Raw genomic sequence first — 17,521 nt, 5'->3', positions numbered from 1 at the left:
AGCCTTCTCCTGCCAGCTCCAGGTGTTGCAAAGCCAATCCCTCTGCAGTGCTTAACACAGTGTCCCCATGTCCCACAGGCCACCACCACAGTCTACGTCACCATCCTGGATGAGAACGACAACACTCCTGCTTTCCGGCAGCAGCTGTATGAGGTGACCCTCGATGAAGGTCCTGCCACACTCAATGCCACCCTCATCACCGTGCAGGCCCTGGACCAGGATGAGGGACCCAACGGCACGGTGGCGTACGCCATCACTGAAGGCAATATCTTGGATACCTTCCACATCAACAGCACCACGGTCAGTAAGGATGCCGGCACCATGACAGACGTGTCCCTGTCCTGCTCCCTTCACTCCCAGCTGCTCTCCCCTCGCCTTGCAGGGAGAGATCCGCACAGTGAAGGAGCTGGACTATGAGATCAGCCATGGGCGCTACACTTTGATCGTCACCGCCACCGACCAGTGTCCCATCATCTCGCGCCGTTTGACATCAACTGCCACGGTAGGGAGCTGCTGGTGGGGTTGCAACACCGCGGCCTCTTCGAGGTTGAGGAGTTCCCCCTCACATAAGCAGTTTCACATCTCCTTCCCAGTAGTCACTGGTCACTTTTCCCAGCTGCTGCCAGTTTGCCCAGTTGCTGTCAGCCTGCTCCCTCGGGTGGTTGCAAAACAGGGACGGACGTGGGCAAGGGGCACTTAGTTAGCCTGATTGCTTGGTCCTGCAAAGACCCAGGCAGAATTAATTCCCTGAATTGCTTTAAGTTGCATTATACTGGTTCAAGAAAGTTCCCTGGGTCCTTCTTGCCTGAAGGGACAGTAGGCAGCAAAGTGCTGCTCGAGCGTTGACTTCTGCTTCTTTATCTTCTCAGATTATTCATCTGCTTTTTAAATTCCTTTTTTTTATTCCTTGTACGGAGGTTATTTAAAGCCTGCAGTTAGTTTGCTTCATTTTCTTCCTTCTCCCTATAGCTCTGCCATTTCTCCTGGACCACCGTGGTGACCAGAACTTAATGTGCTGCTCCAAGTGCGGGGAGGGCAGGCGAGCAGCTCCAAGGCAAACATATTTTAGCAATTGAGTACACTGATGATTTTTGCAGCCAAACCCAAAATTTGATGGGTCGTACGGCAGATGTTGTCAGTGCTCAGAATGATTTTGTGAGTCTGCAGGTGGAGGGGATCAGCTTGATCTTATGCCTTGGCTCCCTATCGTGGACCATTGCACCTACCCCCAGATATCAAGCCAATCGTTTCGTAGACCCCTCCCAAATGTTCTTGTGCATAAAGACAAAAAGAGAAAGTGATGGGGAGATACCAGCATGGGATAAAATCTGTCCCCGCTAGCCTGGCAGCCCTGTGCACCACGCTTGGGCAGGTGGGAAGCCTTCGGAGGTGTGCATCTGATACTTTCCTGGCCCAGGAAAACCTCAAGACTTGGGATTTAAGTGCCTGCAGGGAAGGCAGCATCTGCTGGCATGCTGTGGGTAAAGGCAGAGCTGTCGCTGCTCTTAGCCTAAGCAGAGACATGGATTTGAAAACCCCTTTACCACCAAGTACCAAAGCTAGAAAGGACGGGAAACACCCTCCCTACACAGGCTGGGGGATCTGTTCCAGCACCGTAGGAAAACATAGCTCTTAGGAGGAGGTGGAGGGATGAAGATCCCAAGCGATGGGAAATCCATCCCCCTGATAAGGCGTGCCAGTGTTTGTTTTCCCCACTGCTAGGAGACAGAGCAGAGGCTCAGATACGCTCTTCTGCAAAGGTTAGATTTAGCCAGTAACAAATGCCCATCTGATGGATTTTGCTGTCCTTTAACCCAGGGGATCAGACAGCTCCTCGTTTTCTCATCACTACTTGCACCACCAAGGCTTAACCTCTTATTAGCCACCAGAGAATGTCCTCCCCAGTACGGCCCTTCCTCTGTGCAAGTTCCCCAAAGCAAAGGGATAACCCTGTTTTCGGTATGGTCCGGAGGCACATAAGCATCTTTCTTTGTGGTATGACTCCTTTCCAACCCAGGACTCGAAGGCCTTGGATCCCCAGCTTCGACAGCAGCCCCAAGGTCCGCCCTGTCTGGGAACTGTGGATGCTTTTCCCATCTGAGATCTGTAAGACTGACTTCTGGCCCGCTAAGTGCATGGTAGGAAGGAATGCCGAGAGGCAGAACGGGCCAGCAATGTCAGTGGTGGTCTGTGTTGGAGTGAGGACACAAGCTGCAGATTTTTCAGCCTTTACTCAGCATTAGGAACAAAGGCCTTGGTGAGCAAGTGTCCTGTGGAGTTCAGGCCTCTCCAGACTGGTGGCTTTGATGGTCAAGTCCACATCTGTGGGTTTTTTTCTCTAACTATCTTGGGTTTCAGTGTGTGAATATGGAGAATGTTTGGCTTTTGCAGTGACTTCTCCCTCACAATCCGTGGCTGGAAGTTGAAAAGGGCCCTACCTCTGTGGTTGGAGCTCCATAGTGACATGTAGGTTGGGCATGACCAGGAATAGCTGAGTTCGAGTCTCTGAGCTGTGAGCTGGATGTTTGGTGAACCCAGCAAAGCCAGAAATAGGGGGGTGTTCTGCAATGTCACCTGTCGATGGCTTCCCACTGCTCACGGCCAGTGGGCCAGTTCCCCCTCCCATCCCTCTCCTCTCACTGCACCCCCCTCCACACACACCCTTCTCACCCTGACTGCAGGTGCTGGTGAACCTCAACGACATCAACGACAACTGCCCCACCTTCCCTCGACCCTACGAGGGTCCCTTTGATGTCACGGAAGGGCAGCCTGGCCCTCGCGTCTGGACCTTCCTGGCCCATGATGGTGACTCGGGACCCAGCGGGCAAGTGGAGTACAGCATCATCGCTGGGGACCCCCTCGGTGAGCGGGGGTGTGGGGGGGCATCACCTCTCCTGGCTGCCCCGTGGAGGAACCTGGCTTGCAGGAGCTGGCGAGAGCACGGGCGGAAACCTTCTTTCGATACCAGGAAATCCTGTTTTGCACAACACAAAATTAACCTCTTTTTGTCCAGCTAAAGGGGTGGCCAGGGGCTTGTGCAAGGTACTGGGGATGGGGAGGTGTGGGGAGAGGAGGGGGGAACTGTTGAACAGTAAAGGCAAACAAATTAAAAAAGGCAAAAAAAAACCCAGACAGCAGAAAGAGAAAGCAAGAGCTGCACATGCGTGGCCCTGTCCCCTCACCCCCCTGGGGCTGGCAGGGTATTTGGAGACCAAGCTGCTCAGTGCCATGGAATGAAACCTAAGCTCCAGCCCCACCAGCAGCCCAGAGCTGGTGGCAGCTGAGCCGTGAGCATGCCCAGCCATGGGGATATACCCCTGTCCCTCTGTGAGCGGTGGGACTTCAGCACCGGTGTGTCTGGAAAGCAGAGCCCTGTCCCATCTCCAAGCTGATCCTGCTGCAAAGCTTTTCCAGAACAACCACAACGCACCCCCTCAGCTCATGGTGGGAAGGGGTCCGTGCCCTGTAGCCCACCCTGGCGCTGGCCACCGTGGGGCATGGGTGGGTGCTTAGGGGGCTGTTGGCATGTTCAGAAAGGCTTGGCACCTCTTCCTTGGCCATTCAGCCCATGCCCTGCTCCTGCTGCTACCCGGGGCTGCATCCAGGAGAGAAACCAGCTGCCCACCATCCTCCCATGTCTGCAGCAATGGGGCATGGGGGCTGGCATCCCCAAACTTGCCACGATGGCTCTCCCCCAGCTCTGAAACAAGTCGTCCCCCTGGGGAGCTGAGCCTCTCGCAGTGGCACAGCACAAGTTAGAGCTCCCGCTGTCTCTGACAGGGGAGTTTGTGATCTCCCCAGTGGAAGGGGAGCTGCGAGTGCGGAAGGATGCTGAGCTGGACCGTGAGAACATCCCCTTCTACAACCTTACCATCGCTGCTCGGGACCGGGGAGTGCCCCCTCTCAGCTCCACGGTGAGTCCCACAAAGCAGCATGGGGGGGGGGGGTGGGCGGCAGGCTGCGGGGTGCCGTCCCCTATCCCCATCTCCTTCCTCGGGGTCTCCTCTGCCTTTACTGTCCTCCCCTCCTCCTCCTTCCCCTTGTCCCCGACACTTCCATCCCCAGGATGGCAGTGGGCTGAGTGGAGATGGCCACCTCCTGTTGTGGAGGGGGGTGTGCGCAAAAAGGGATGGGAGGGATGGGAATAGGTGCCATGTGCCTGCACCGCTTTTCTACCTGGCAGATCCTAGTGGGTGTCCGTGTGCTGGACATCAACGATAATGACCCCGTGCTCCTCAACCTCCCGATGAACATCACCCTCAGCGAGAACGCCCTCGTCTCCAGCTTCGTCACCCGCATCCTCGCCCGGGATGCAGATAAGGGGCCAAATGCCCTCCTGACCTTTGACATAACATCGGGCAACACGGAGAATGCCTTCTACATCAACAGCACCGTATGACCCCGGGGATCGCAGCCACCTTGCAGCAGGGGGGTGGGATGCTGGGATGTGGAGGGTGGGCACCCCTGGCTCAGGAACCCTGCTTTGCCTGGGCACCCTGGGCTGCCTTCCCTCACCCTGCCCTGGCAGGAGATTCCCCCAGTGTCCCTTGTGCCCATGTTTTCCATATTTTTCTCTGTAGAGTGGCATCGTCTACGTAAATCGCCCGCTGGACAGGGAGCGGGTGGCGGAATACAGGCTGACCATCACAGTGAAGGACAACCCTGAGAACATACGCAATGCCAGGCGGGTAATTGCAGACACCGCTGGGGCCTCCAGTGACACAGGGAGCAGGGTGGGGAGGGGTGAGTGCTGGGGCAGAAGGGGTTCCTGCCATGGTCATAGACAGGTGGTGCATTTACCCACAGCATTTCTGAGAGCAGCCTCATCCCCCAAAAGCATCTGGGGGTCACAAGGAGGGGCCTGCACCCCCCCTCCCCATCAGAGAACAGAACAGTAGGATTTAGGGCAAGTCGAGCATCCCATGCTGAGTCCATGTGACAGCTGTAGATGTCATGGAAGGTGGGGCAAAAGTTGGGCTGAAGAGCAGGACAACGACTACAGAGCATCCTTTGGTCCTGCCAAGATGTCCCTCCCACATCACACCCTTCAGCGTGCAGTCTGGGAAGGGATACCCAGCCCTGGGTGAGGGTCCCCACAGACCCCCCCCAGCTTGATCCGGGGAGCACAGCATCATGTCTGCTGTGACCAGCACCAAGCTGGCAGCAGGAGGTGATCTGAGAAAAGGACATTGCGGTCATCGCTCTCTTGTCCCCCTTTTCCTTTAGGATTTTGACCTGCTAGTCATTTCCATAGCAGATGAGAATGACAACCGCCCCCTCTTCACCCAGAGCTCCTACCAAGCTGAGGTGATGGAGAACTTGCCTCCAGGTAGGTCTCTCTTTGCTCCCTTACATGGCTCCCAGAGACTCCCTTTGGGGCCAGGTGAGGGGAGGTGTGTCCTGGGCACCATGGAGGAGACATAATGCTAAGGAGAGAAAGAGTGCGGTGGGACAGGGACATGAGTATGAGGAACTCCTGCCAACCACCTGGGAAGGCCAGTCTTGAGGACACCGTGGCTTTGGTCCATGCTCCTGGTGGCAACCCTTCCTGGCACAGGTCAGGCACAACCTTGTGAGAAACCAGCCCTATTTGGGACTGGTTTCTGGTTTTTGGGACAGCAGCAAGACATGCCTGTGGTTTGAGCTGAACCCTGGGGGCAGCCTTGAGGGCATCAACCTTCCCAATGTCCCCTGGTGCCACTTATCCTTCACAAGCACCTGGAGCTACCTTGCGCCAGGGTTTAGAGATTAAACAATCCAGACTGTACAAGCAGACATTTCCCAGCCAAAGAGCTAGAAATAATCCCCTTTTTTCCCATTTGGGTATTTTTTTTTCCCCTGCCTTCTTGCCTTTTAAATCACCCCCTGCTCCAAGACCTCAGGTACTTCCCTGTCCCACCACCAAGGGACATCCCAGGCGAGGGGTTTGGGTGCCTCCGGGGGATGCCCTCAGTGGCAGGGTGCGGGTGCCACCCCTCTGACAGATGTGTCTGTTTGTTTGTTTTTAGCCGGATGTCCCACCTCCTCGTCTGGGTCTCGCGAGTCGGTCTGCAAGGCTGCAGCAGCCACCCCCCCCCCGCTGCCTCATGCCCCGCGAGGCCCCACTCTGTCACCTCCTCCATCCATTCATTGCAGTCCCTCATGCATCACCGGGGTGGGAGGGGGATGGGATGGGGGCGTGCTCTGCAGGGGGCCACGACCCTCTCTAACTCTTGTCATCCCATCCAGGGACTCCAGTCACAGTGCTCAATGGACCTATCCTAGCTCTGGACAATGACCAGGGCAGCAACGCCGTGGTGACCTACCAACTCCTAGAGGCATCCCTGGACCTCTTCATTATCAACAACAGGACAGGTGGGATGCTTTGGCAGGTCCCCAGCTCCAGCCCAGAGCCACCAGGCAGCCATGGGGTCTGTCACTGGGCTTTTCCCTTTGTCTAGGTGTTGTTTCAGTGAAGCCCGGTGCTATGATAGACCGAGAGGCTTTGCTGGACCCTTGCCTGGAGCTCACGCTGGTGGCTTGTGATATTGGGGGCCTGAACAGCACCGCCGGCCTGGTGGTGACCATCCTGGATGATAATGACAATCGACCCATCTTCCAGCCAGCATCTGTTACAGTACGGCTGCGGGAAAACAGCCCCCCAGGTCAGGAGAGGGTCGGGACTGGGTGTGTGAGTGGACAGTGGGGACACCTGGGAGGCTGTGGAGATCCAGCTCCCAGTGTCAGCGCTGGCCAGGATGGGTTTGAAGGGAAAAATGGGGAATCAGAACTGCTCATGTTACTTGACAGGTTTTGCCTTGGGACCAGGGGCTTGTTGCCACTGCTCTCCAGCCCTCGCTTGAGAGGACTGTGTACCCCCTTTTCCAGGCTTCTCCGTCCTCCAGGTGATGGCCACAGATGCTGACAGCGGCCTCAACCAGCAACTGGATTACCGCATTGAGGGCGGTGGCCAGGACAGGTTCCTGATCGACACCGCCACAGGGGTGATCCGTGTGGCCAATATCAGCATCGACCGGGAGGAGCGGGATGCCTACCGCCTGACAGTGGTGGCTGTGGACCAGGGCACGCCAGCACTCTCAGGCACCGCCACTGTCAACATCTTCATCGATGATGTCAACGACTGCCGGCCTGAGTTCATCAACCCTATCCAGACGGTCAGCATCCCTGAATCTGCTGCCCCTGGCACTGTGGTGGCTGAGGTGACTGCCATCGACCGGGACCTCCACCCCCGCCTGGAGTACTACCTGCTGGAGATCGTGGCCCGTGATGACACAGATGCACTGGTACCTGACCAGCAAGGAGCATTCACGGTGGATTTTAGGACAGGTAGGAAAGCGAGAAGGGTGGTACGGGCAGCATGGACCCCTCTCCTTGCTTCTGCTGCTCCTTTTTCTTCTTCTTCTTCTCTGCCTGGAGGTAGGTCTCTGAGGCACAGGGAGATGATGCTCCAGTCCTGCCTCCCTGCTTTCCTCTTCTGGCTGTCTTGTCCTCTCCTCCCCACCCAACTGACCTAACTAACTCTTTTCTTTCCTTCCTTTCCCGGCTCTCAGCCTGCCAGGTTTGTTTCGGTGTCCGTGCTCATTTCCCTCTCCGTGCCATCCACCACCTCCCCCCATCTCACCCATCACCATTGCAGGTGGCTCCGTTGTGGGCTGGGGGCTGCTCAGCCTTGGCAGACCGGACGCAGGCACCCTCCTTGGGGGGTTGTAGGGGAGCACCTCTGGGGTAAGTGGTGAGGTCTACCCCTGAGGAAGGAGAGCCCAGAGCTCCCCGCATCTTTTTTGGAAGCACAGGACTGATCCGGGAAGGAAAACGCCTTTGTGTTGGACACAGGACAAGGCTCCTAAAGGTGCTGAGCTGTGGCACATGGGGTCATGCAGCAGTGGTGGCCCCCAAGTCCCACTTGTCTGCACAAGCCAAACCCTTACCCCAGCTGAGGCAGCATGAGACCTACTCTGCTGGGCACAGCGGAGCAGGCAGGAAGGCAGGAGGTGGAGAGCACGGGGAGGGAGAAATCATCTCCTCCTGTAGCTGTCGAGTGTCTTTAGCCTTTGGGGAGAGGCAGGACGGCAAGTGCAGCATAGGGTGCAGCCAATCTGACAAGGGTCCTCAGTGCGGAGTGCACAGGCACGTCCTGTGACCCCCATCTTTTTGGGGTTCCCAGGAGCTGTGAAGATCAAAACCCCCCTCAACCGGGAACTGGTGGCCACCTACGAGGTCACCATCTCCGTCCATGACAACGCCAGCGAAGTCATCGACCGCTCGGTCAGCGTGCCCAATGGTAAGTGTGGGCTCCTGCCAGGCAGCATGGGGCCAGGACTGGCACAGCACTAGCACAGCTTCTGGGAAGCCTCCAGCTCTCCCACCTCCCTCTCCATCCTGACTGGCAACATTCCCAGCGGGAGCAGTCTTGGACCAGCTCCCAGTAGATTTCCTTTCTCCCATCCTTTCTCTTCTTCACTCGCCCTCTTCCTCTTCTCTTCCCCTGTGGTCTCCACCACAGCCAAACTGACAGTCAACGTCTTGGATGTCAATGACAACACTCCTCGCTTCCGCCCCTTTGGGGTCACCTATTTCACCGAGAGGATCCTGGAGGGAGCCCCACAGGGCACCACACTCATCTCCATCTCAGCAGTGGACCCAGACAAAGGTGCCAATGGGCAGATCACCTACGAGCTGCTGAATCTCTCCCTGGAAGGTTATGCCTGTCTTGAAGACCCATCAGCAGGTTGGTGGCTTGGGAACGTGGGTGTCCAGGGCAGGTTGGTGGCCTGGGACAGGTTTCTCATTTCAGGGTCTGCCATCCTCTAGGGAAGGTCGTGGCCAACACAACGGTGGACTACGAAGAGGTGCAATGGCTGAACTTCACCATCCGAGCTTCCGACAACGGCTCTCCCCGCAGATCCGCTGAGATCCCCGTGTACCTCCAGATAGTGGACATCAATGACAACAACCCCATTTTCACCCAGCCATCCTACCAGGTGAGCTGGGCCCCCCCCATCCCCAGTCCGTGTGGGGCTGGGCAGTGTGTGCCCAGAAAGGATGGGCACAGAGCTGGGGCGTTCTCCAGGGACACCTTCTCTTCCCTCTGCCTGTTCCTGAACCATCTGAAGAAGATGGTCGACTCACCCATGTAATCAGTGCGGACATCTTGTTCTGGGTCCAGCTGTGTCCACCCCTGAGTGCCACCCTGCACCCTTGGTTGCTGCTCACTAAAACAGCAAGTGAGGCAGCAACCGATCCTGCCTGCCCCCTTTGCTTGCAGAAAGCTGTCTTTGAGGACGTGCCATTGGGGACAGTCATCCTGAGGGTCAAGGCCACAGATGCAGACTCTGGGCGTTTTGCTCTCATCCAGTACAGCCTGCAGGATGGAGAGGGCAAGTTTGGGATAAATCCCAACACGGTAAGGAGCCAACCAAGGCTGGAACAGAGGTGGGGAAAGGGAGGGGAGGCTGAGAAGGTCACACCGTGTGCCTTGCTCCCCCACCTCACCTTCTGCCTCTTCTCGAGTACCAGCTCTGTTGACAAGATCCACCTGAAGGTCTCTGTGTGCTGCAGGGTGACATCTACATCCTGTCAACTCTGGACCGGGAGAAGAAGGATCACTACACACTGACAGCTGTGGCCAGAGACAACCCTGGGGATGTCTCCAGTAACCGTCGAGAGAACTCCGTGCAGGTAGGCCTCTCCTCCCACCACCCTTCATGTGGTGGTCCCCAGAAAGAAGGTGCTAAACCTCTGGCTTCCCTCCCCAGCAGGCTCTGTGGAGGAATTAGGTAGAAGGAAGAGCAGATGACCCCAGTAGCTGTGGGGTGGACAGTGCAGGGGGCTTTGTGTCACAGGGACAGCACATCAGCGGGAGGGGATGGAGCAGGAGGGGCAGGAGAGGGAGGATGCTATTGTCTCTGGTGTGAATGGGTGCCCCAGCCGCAGTGGGCCCCATTGTTGGAGGCAGGAATTGGGCTAGCAGAGCAAACAAATAGCAGGAAGGGCACCATGCGCTCCTGCAACAGAGCCATGGGTCACGGCAGGGCGACAGCCACCCCGGGCTGTCTCCAGCCTCCTGTCACCTGGCTGTGCTTTGTCAAAGGTGCTGATCACAGTCCTGGACATCAATGACTTCAGACCACAGTTCAGCAAGAGCCAGTTCAGCACCAGCGTCTATGAGAATGAGCCAGCAGGGACCTCAGTGATCACCATGACTGCAACCGACCTGGATGAAGGGGACAATGGCATAGTGACATACAGCATCGAGGGGCCTGGAGCAGGTTGGTGCTTGTGGTGGTTGGGGGTGGGGACCTGCTTCCCAGGGGAGAAGGTTACCATGAGGAACAATTGAAAGAGATGTAGGGGCCAGCCAAGCCTACAGCCCATATCCTGCAGCTGGTTTGGAGTGGGGGAGTGCATGCACTCCCATGTGCAATACCAAAACCAGTAGCGAAAGCATGGAGCTTTCACTATTGCTCCACAGTTCCCAGTTCCTCAAGGCATGGCGTGCAACACCTTTGCTCTCCCTCATCCTGCAGCCCAGCCTTGACTTGTCCTCTCGTCTCCCCCACCCCAGCAGGACTTCCTATCCATGTGAATGTCTTGGGGCAAACTCAGTGTTCCAGAGGAAAGCCAGGAAGAACCGGGAGGTCATGGTGGATAGTAATAGAGCCTGAAATCCAGTGATTTCAGGAGTGATGGGAACCAAGCAAAAGCCAGTGTAAACATAGAGGGAAAGGGCAGAAACTTCACCTTCCTGAGACCCGTAAGCTTCTCTGACCACTGCACTGTCCCGGCTGGTGTATCTCACCTGGGCAGGAGAAACACAGCCAGGGTTGGCCCTTGTCATTGCTCGGTGGCAGGGAGTCAGCAACAGGCAGGGATACTCTGAAACGGCACTCTGAGAGCATCTGCACCCCTGGCCTTGTGCAGCCAGCTCCAATCTATCACCCCATCACAGATTTCCCACCACTGAGGGGAGCAGTATACTGATATACTGGCTTCTAACTGTAACTTATTTGGTGACAAGTGTCCCAAGTGATAGATGGGGATTTTTTTCTGCCCCCAGAGGCTTTCAAGATCAATAAAATATCTGGGCTCGTCACATCCCAGCGTCGCTTGCAGTCCTATGAGAGGTTCAACCTGACTGTGGTGGCCACGGACAAGGGTAGCCCCCCTCTCTGGGGGACCACCATGCTCCACGTGGAGGTCATCGACATCAATGACAACCGCCCCGTCTTCATCCGCCCACCCAACGGCACCATCCTGCACATCAAGGAGGTAGATCCCGTGAGATAGAGCCGGGGGTGGGGGGTGTCACAGCACACCAAGACCGTGTCCGGGAGTCCTGCTGCCTACCAGCAGCAGAATCCAATCTCCATCTCTACCAGGGATGAAATAAGACTTTGATTTAACGCATGGCAAGAAGGTTTGGGTCATGGGGCTGGATGGTCAACAGCAGCCCCTCTCCATAGGCGAAGAGGCTGTTGGGACAGCTTTGGGGAACAGAAACCCCAGGAGCATGCAGAATTAGGAAACAGCTAGTCACCATGTGCCAAACCTCATTATAAACAAGACCTGAAACACTGACATTTGAGATGGTCCCCTTTCTGGGAAGTCAGGCTTGGCTCAGACAGTCCTGAGCATGTACATGAAGCAACCACTTCTGGGAAAGGGAAATATGGCTCTGTGCTGGGTTTTGGGCAGCAGACGGGGTTTGCAGGGGCAAGGGGAGCAGGAGGCTTGCCTGCAATGGTTGGGGGCTGAGGAGCTGCACGTGTGCAAGCAGGAGATCCCCCTGCGGTCCAATGTCTACGAGGTCTATGCCATGGACAAAGACGAGGGCCTCAACGGAGCGGTGCTCTACAACCTGCTGAAAACAGGAGCGGGGAACAAAGACTGGGAGTATTTCAGCATCGACGCAGTCAGCGGGCTGATCCAGACGGCCATGCGGCTGGACCGGGAGAAGCAGGCGGTGTACAATGTGAGCCAGGCAGCAGCATGCCCACGGGGTGGTCAGGGTGGTCCTTGAGGCTGCAGGTGCAGTGAAGGGCTGGGGGGGATGCTAGCGATGTGGCGTGGATACAGGGTCAGCTGCCACAGATGTGAAACTGGGTGGTTAGACTGGTGGGTCATCCTGGTGGGTCAACTCCTGCTAATCCCTGCCCCCAAAATCCTCCTCGACTGTCCCCTCTGCCCCCACCTCAGCGATGTCTCCTGGGCTGCCTGGCTTTGCCCAGGACAGCGTTTTTACCTCTCTTCCCCAGCTGATCATTGTAGCCTGTGACCAGGGACAGCCAGCTTACGAGACCATGCAGCCCCTCCAGGTCGCACTTGATGACATCGATGACAATGAGCCCATCTTCCTCAGGCCACCTGTAAGGCACCAAGAAGGAGGGGACCTTTCATGGCGGGGGGGGGTGCAGGGATGGGGATGCTGGTGAGCATGTGTGATGGAGCTGAGCATCACCACAGCAGGGAGCATGATGGGATTTGTCTGCTTTTAGTCTCTCAAAGCAAACCCAATAAAAGCCACCCCAGTGCTCATAACCCTCCCTTCTCCTGGCGTCTCCATCAGCGGGACAGTCCCCAGTACCAGGCACTCTCTGTCCCCGAGCACTCGCAGCCAGGCACCGTGGTGGGGAACATCACTGGGGCGGTGGACGCAGATGAGGGCTCCAATGCCATCGTTTACTACTTCATAGCAGGTGGGTGCCAAGTGGGCAGGGGTTGGGCAGCTCTGTGTGTCCCCCTGCACATCCCTTGCCAAGGCTTTGCGTTGCTCCCATCACCTCCTCGACACGTTTCTGCTCTGGCCAACGGGCGAGGTGGCATTTCAGAAATGCCAAACCCATAGGGGACTAATTGGGGCCCCCTTTCTGCACCCAGCTGGGAACCGGGAGAGCAACTTCCATCTGAGCCGGGAGGGCAAGCTGCAGGTCCTGAGAGACCTGGATCGGGAGAAGGAGCCATACCACTCCATCATCGTCAAAGCGTCCAGCCAGAGGAACTGGTCCCCTCCCCGGGGCCAGCGGGCAGGCAGAGCCCAGCCCTGGGACCTTAGTGAGGACCTGACCCTTCAGGAGGTGCGGATCTTCCTGGATGACATCAATGATCAGTCCCCCCAGTTCACCAAGTCGGAATACACGGCGGGTAAGGGGTGCCGGGGGTCTGGGGCTACTCAGAGCTGGAGATGCTCTGAGGAAGATCTAGACGGGTGGAGGGATTGCAAGAGCCAGCCCCGCCCCATGTCTCCATCCCTTTTCTCTCTCAAAGGGGTTGCCACTGATGCCAAGGTAGGGTCAGAGCTGATTAGGGTCGTCGCGGTGGACGCTGATGTGGGCAATAACAGCCTGGTCCTGTACAACATCTTGGGTATCCGCTACATCAAGCAGCACTCCAATGACTCCGAGGAGGTGGCCAACATCTTCAGCATTGGTGTGTACCTTGCAGACCTCAGGGGCCATGCCCAGAGGCATCCCTATGACCAAAGACTTGGTCAGGGCCGCTAATCCTGGGCTTGTGACCATCCTTCCCCCCAGGAACCCTTGATGGGATCTTGCGAACATTTGACCTCTTCACGGCCTACAACCCCGGCTACTTCGTAGTGGACATCATGGCCTCTGACCTGGTGGGCCACAACGACACAGCCATCGTGGGGATTTACATCCTGCGAGATGACCAAAGGGTCAAAATCATCATCAACGAGATCCCAGACAAGGTCAGGCAGTTCGAGGAGGAGTTCATCAGCCTGCTCTCCAACATCACGGGTGCCATTGTCAACACAGATGATGTGCAGGTAGCCATCCACCCTTCCACATGCTGCTTGGGAAGCCTCCTTTGAGAGTGCCCCATCTGTCTAAACTGTGGGTACCCCTGAACTCTGATGACGATGGATACACCCCAGCCTGGGGTGTATCAATGGGGCCCAGACCAACCCCCTGCCAGACTTGAGGGTGTCTTGCCAGGCAAGTGTACCTCAGGGCATGCTTGGGAGGTGCCCCGGGAGGAGACACCTCTTCCACACTCCAGACTTTGCTGTCTCTCCCCAGTTCCATGTTGACAAGAAAGGTCGAGTGAACTTTGCACAGACAGAGCTGCTGATTCACGTGGTGAACAGAGAGACCAACCGCATCCTGGACGTGGAACGGTATGCCACCTGGCCCCTTGAGTCCTGCAGGACCCTCACTGATATCAAGATGCCCAAGCACCCTTTCTCTTCCCAGGGTGATTCAGATGATAGATGAGAACAAGGAGCAGCTGAGGAACCTTTTCAGGAACTACAATGTGCTGGATGTGCAGCCTGCCATCACAGCCCGGGCCCCAGACGACCTCTCAGCTCTTCAGGTAATGGCCCACCTGGGGGCTGGAGATGGCTACTGCTTGCAGAGGGGGTGATATCCATCCCCATCCTCCATGGCCTGGAGAGATGTTTCACCCAAGCAATTTTGGATGGGTGCCCACTGCTGGTTCCTGGCTCTGTGCTAGAGGTTGCCACAACCCCTCTGTCTCTCCCAGATGGCAATCATTGTGCTGGCTGTCCTGCTCTTCCTGGCTGCCATGCTCTTCATCCTCATGAACTGGTACTACCGGACAGTGTGAGTAATGCCTGAGCAATATCTCGACAGCCATCATGTCCCCACGGGCCAGAGGGACTCACCTGGCAGTGCCAGCAAGTGAAGGAGGGCATCAGCATCCCACAGCTTACTGTGGTGGGGCTCAGCCCAAGCTCAGGAATTGCCTCAAAATACAATTGGTTTAGTGCTGACACTGCCTCTGCCCACCAAGGTCACTGTCCTTACAGACAGGGGGGGTGTTCACAGGGTTATTGTCAATCTGTGTCCCCATTTCCTTTGGAGCATCCTCCTGAATTTCTTCCTTGGTTTGCTCCTTCTTTCCGCAGACACAAGAGGAAACTGAAAGCCATAGTGGCCGGCTCCACCGGTGAGCAGTGTTTGGGGTGTGCCGGCTGCGTGAGAGGGCAGGGTGCACAGACAGCACGAAGAGGGTACACGGGTTGTGGGGACAGAGGAGGGATGCAGGGAATGTTAGCAGTCTGTAAAACAGAAGCCATCCTGCCCATCAAGGTGCAATGGCAGGAGGCTTTCCTCAGCATCCAGGCTCCACATCATCAGCTGCATCCCCAGCATGGTTCTCCTGTCACTTTTTGGTCCCTGAGTTTCCCTCCCAGATAAAGAAGTGCCACCCCATCCCCTCAGCCAGGCTGGATCAGTGCTCATCCCCCCACCATATGTCGCCCTGTAACCCCTGTGCCTGCCTTTTGCAGGTAACAGAGGCTTCATGGACATCATGGACATGCCGAACACCAACAAGTACTCCTTTGATGGGTGAGTTTTCCCCTCTCCACACTGCTACCTCATGGGACCACAGGCTGCTCCTGGGAGAGCACAGGCTGCTCCACTGGGTTTGCACAGGAGGTGGAGACACCATGCCCCCGCGCTCTACATTGGGCCATAACTCTGTCTCTGGCATGAGTGCTTGCCCCTGAGGGCTTTCAAAGCCAAAAGGCCTTGTGCTTTCTCCTGCATCTCTGCCAATAGCAGCTGGCTTGGGGTAAGCAAAGATGATGGGTGCCCACGCACATCTGGATTGAGAGCAGCTGTCTGCACAGGGCAGGGGGAGGCTGTGCAACCTCAGCGACCGAGCTCTGGCTTGGGGTTAGGATGGCTGCTGGGTTTTTCAGCTGCTCTTTGCCTGCATTGAGGGCTGTTCGTCTTCCCCCAAGCAGGGCCAACCCAGTGTGGCTGGACCCCTTCTGCAGGAACATGGAGCTGGCTGCGCAGGCGGAGCATGAAGATGACCTGCCGGAGAACCTGAGTGAGATCACTGACCTCTGGAACAGCCCTGCCCGCACCCACGTGAGCCGTGGCCCCTGCTGTGACCCCTCCTGCCAACATCCACTGCCCACACCACCTCCTCAGCACCTCCTCACTATGTCCTTCCACAGGGGACCTTCGGGAGAGAGCCCTCCGCGGCCAAGCCCGAGGACGACCGCTACCTGCGAGCAGCCATCCAGGAGTACGACAACATCGCCAAGCTGGGGCAGATCATGCGGGAAGGACCCATCAAGGTGAGCAATGGGGTGCAGGGGGTCTTCTCGTACCGCTCTGCCTTCCAGGTTCATGGCTGCGGCACCGGAGGGGTGATGTTGCTCCCCAAAAAAGAAACAAAAGCTGGGATGAGGCCAACCTCCCTCCAACCAAACCGTGTCCCTCGGGTAACCCTCTCATCTCTCCCCCTCCGCCCAGGGCTCTCTCTTGAAGGTGGTCCTGGACGATTACATGCGCTTGAAAAAGCTCTTTGCCCAGCGGATGGTGCATAAGGCCACCGCCAGTCAGGGGGACCGCTCCTCGGTCTCGGAGGTAGACAGGTTGTGCGTGGGCATGGGGAGATGCTTGCTGTGCCCTCTGGGATGCAGTGTGTTTTCCTGGCTGCGGTCACTCCCCATGGCCGCGGTCGCTGTTGCCTGGTGGTCTCCCTTTTCAGTTCCTCACTTGGCCAAAATGAGCCAGGCGCTGCGTTCCCACCCTCTCCCTGGGTCTCTCCCACCCTCTTCACATGGTGTGTTCTGTCTGTCACCTCCCCATCTCCTAGAAAAGGCACAGCCACCAAGATGATGTGGCTCCCTGCATATATGCAGGGAGATCTTCCCTCCACTCTGTCCCTCTCAGCTTATCAAGCCAGCAGGATTTTGTGGCAAAAAAAGGCTGATATGGAGGGTTTTGGTGCCGGAGGGCTGGTGTGGGGAGAAGCAGCTCCTCCTGCAGCTTTCCCCCTCTTCACGATGGGCCAAACAGAGAGGTGTGCTGGGACACACCTTTTGGCCCTTCTGCCCCACACCTCCTTGCCCTTTTGCCCCTCCACCCCACCCAGCCTTCCCTCAACTCCTTTCTTTGTCTGCCTCCTCCCCACCACCCTCACACAACCCCAAGTCCTAACCCTGATGGTCCCAACTCCACCTTGGCTGCTGTGGGGGCTGCTGCCTGACCTGCCCACCCAGCCAGCAGCCAGTGCCAGAGCCAGGGCACCCACCTGATTGACAAATGAACTCTGGGGCTGGAGAGCATCATTGTGGCATTGTGCCAGCGATCCTCCTCAGCACGCTCTGAGGCTGCTTCAGGTCCCCTGAGGACCCGCTCTGGCCGCAGTGGTGATTCTGCCGCTCTGTGTGGACCTTTTGCAGCTGATCCAGAAGGAGCTGGAGGAGGAGGAGGAGGGGGAGCGCAGCCCCAGCCAGGGCAGCCTGCGCTTCCGACACAAGCAGCCCGTGGAGCTGAAAGGTCCCGATGGCATCCACGTGGTGCATGGCAGCACAGGCACGCTGCTCGCCTCCGACCTCAACAGCTTGCCCGAGGATGACCAGAAAGTGCTGGGCCGCTCGCTGGAAACTCTGACCGCTGACTGCGTGGGCTACAGCGACCACAACGCCCGCACCGAGTCGGCCAAGTCCACCCCCCTGCATAAGATGCGGGAGGTGATCATGGAGAGCCCACTGGAGATCACCGAGTTATGA

General features: G+C 57.2%; 1 protein-coding gene across 1 annotated transcript in view; it reads left to right on the top strand.

Annotated features, from left to right (window-relative positions):
• CDH23 (cadherin related 23) overlaps positions 1 to 17,521 on the top strand; it is a gene marked incomplete at its 3' end in the record, with an annotated part of 189,176 nt that extends 171,655 nt beyond the window's left edge. The window contains exons 35-65 of the mRNA XM_084265242.1: positions 79 to 300; positions 383 to 502; positions 2,682 to 2,862; positions 3,781 to 3,914; positions 4,184 to 4,393; positions 4,581 to 4,688; positions 5,227 to 5,329; positions 6,229 to 6,354; positions 6,441 to 6,644; positions 6,868 to 7,326; positions 8,165 to 8,281; positions 8,504 to 8,728; positions 8,812 to 8,981; positions 9,266 to 9,403; positions 9,559 to 9,678; positions 10,091 to 10,268; positions 11,057 to 11,268; positions 11,777 to 11,971; positions 12,255 to 12,365; positions 12,566 to 12,695; positions 12,877 to 13,140; positions 13,264 to 13,425; positions 13,530 to 13,786; positions 14,040 to 14,137; positions 14,214 to 14,334; positions 14,506 to 14,585; positions 14,891 to 14,931; positions 15,275 to 15,335; positions 15,737 to 15,866; positions 15,956 to 16,078; positions 17,192 to 17,521. Of these exons, the coding sequence (XP_084121368.1) occupies positions 79 to 300; positions 383 to 502; positions 2,682 to 2,862; positions 3,781 to 3,914; positions 4,184 to 4,393; positions 4,581 to 4,688; positions 5,227 to 5,329; positions 6,229 to 6,354; positions 6,441 to 6,644; positions 6,868 to 7,326; positions 8,165 to 8,281; positions 8,504 to 8,728; positions 8,812 to 8,981; positions 9,266 to 9,403; positions 9,559 to 9,678; positions 10,091 to 10,268; positions 11,057 to 11,268; positions 11,777 to 11,971; positions 12,255 to 12,365; positions 12,566 to 12,695; positions 12,877 to 13,140; positions 13,264 to 13,425; positions 13,530 to 13,786; positions 14,040 to 14,137; positions 14,214 to 14,334; positions 14,506 to 14,585; positions 14,891 to 14,931; positions 15,275 to 15,335; positions 15,737 to 15,866; positions 15,956 to 16,078; positions 17,192 to 17,521 (5,130 nt within the window). The remainder of the gene's footprint in view (positions 1 to 78; positions 301 to 382; positions 503 to 2,681; positions 2,863 to 3,780; positions 3,915 to 4,183; positions 4,394 to 4,580; positions 4,689 to 5,226; positions 5,330 to 6,228; positions 6,355 to 6,440; positions 6,645 to 6,867; positions 7,327 to 8,164; positions 8,282 to 8,503; positions 8,729 to 8,811; positions 8,982 to 9,265; positions 9,404 to 9,558; positions 9,679 to 10,090; positions 10,269 to 11,056; positions 11,269 to 11,776; positions 11,972 to 12,254; positions 12,366 to 12,565; positions 12,696 to 12,876; positions 13,141 to 13,263; positions 13,426 to 13,529; positions 13,787 to 14,039; positions 14,138 to 14,213; positions 14,335 to 14,505; positions 14,586 to 14,890; positions 14,932 to 15,274; positions 15,336 to 15,736; positions 15,867 to 15,955; positions 16,079 to 17,191) is intronic.

Source organism: Gallinula chloropus, assembly GCF_964237585.1.
Source record: "Gallinula chloropus genome assembly, chromosome: 5".
NCBI lineage: Eukaryota > Metazoa > Chordata > Aves > Gruiformes > Rallidae > Gallinula > Gallinula chloropus.
Note: the sequence above shows the minus strand (reverse complement) of the source record. Positions and strands in the feature narration are given on the sequence as shown.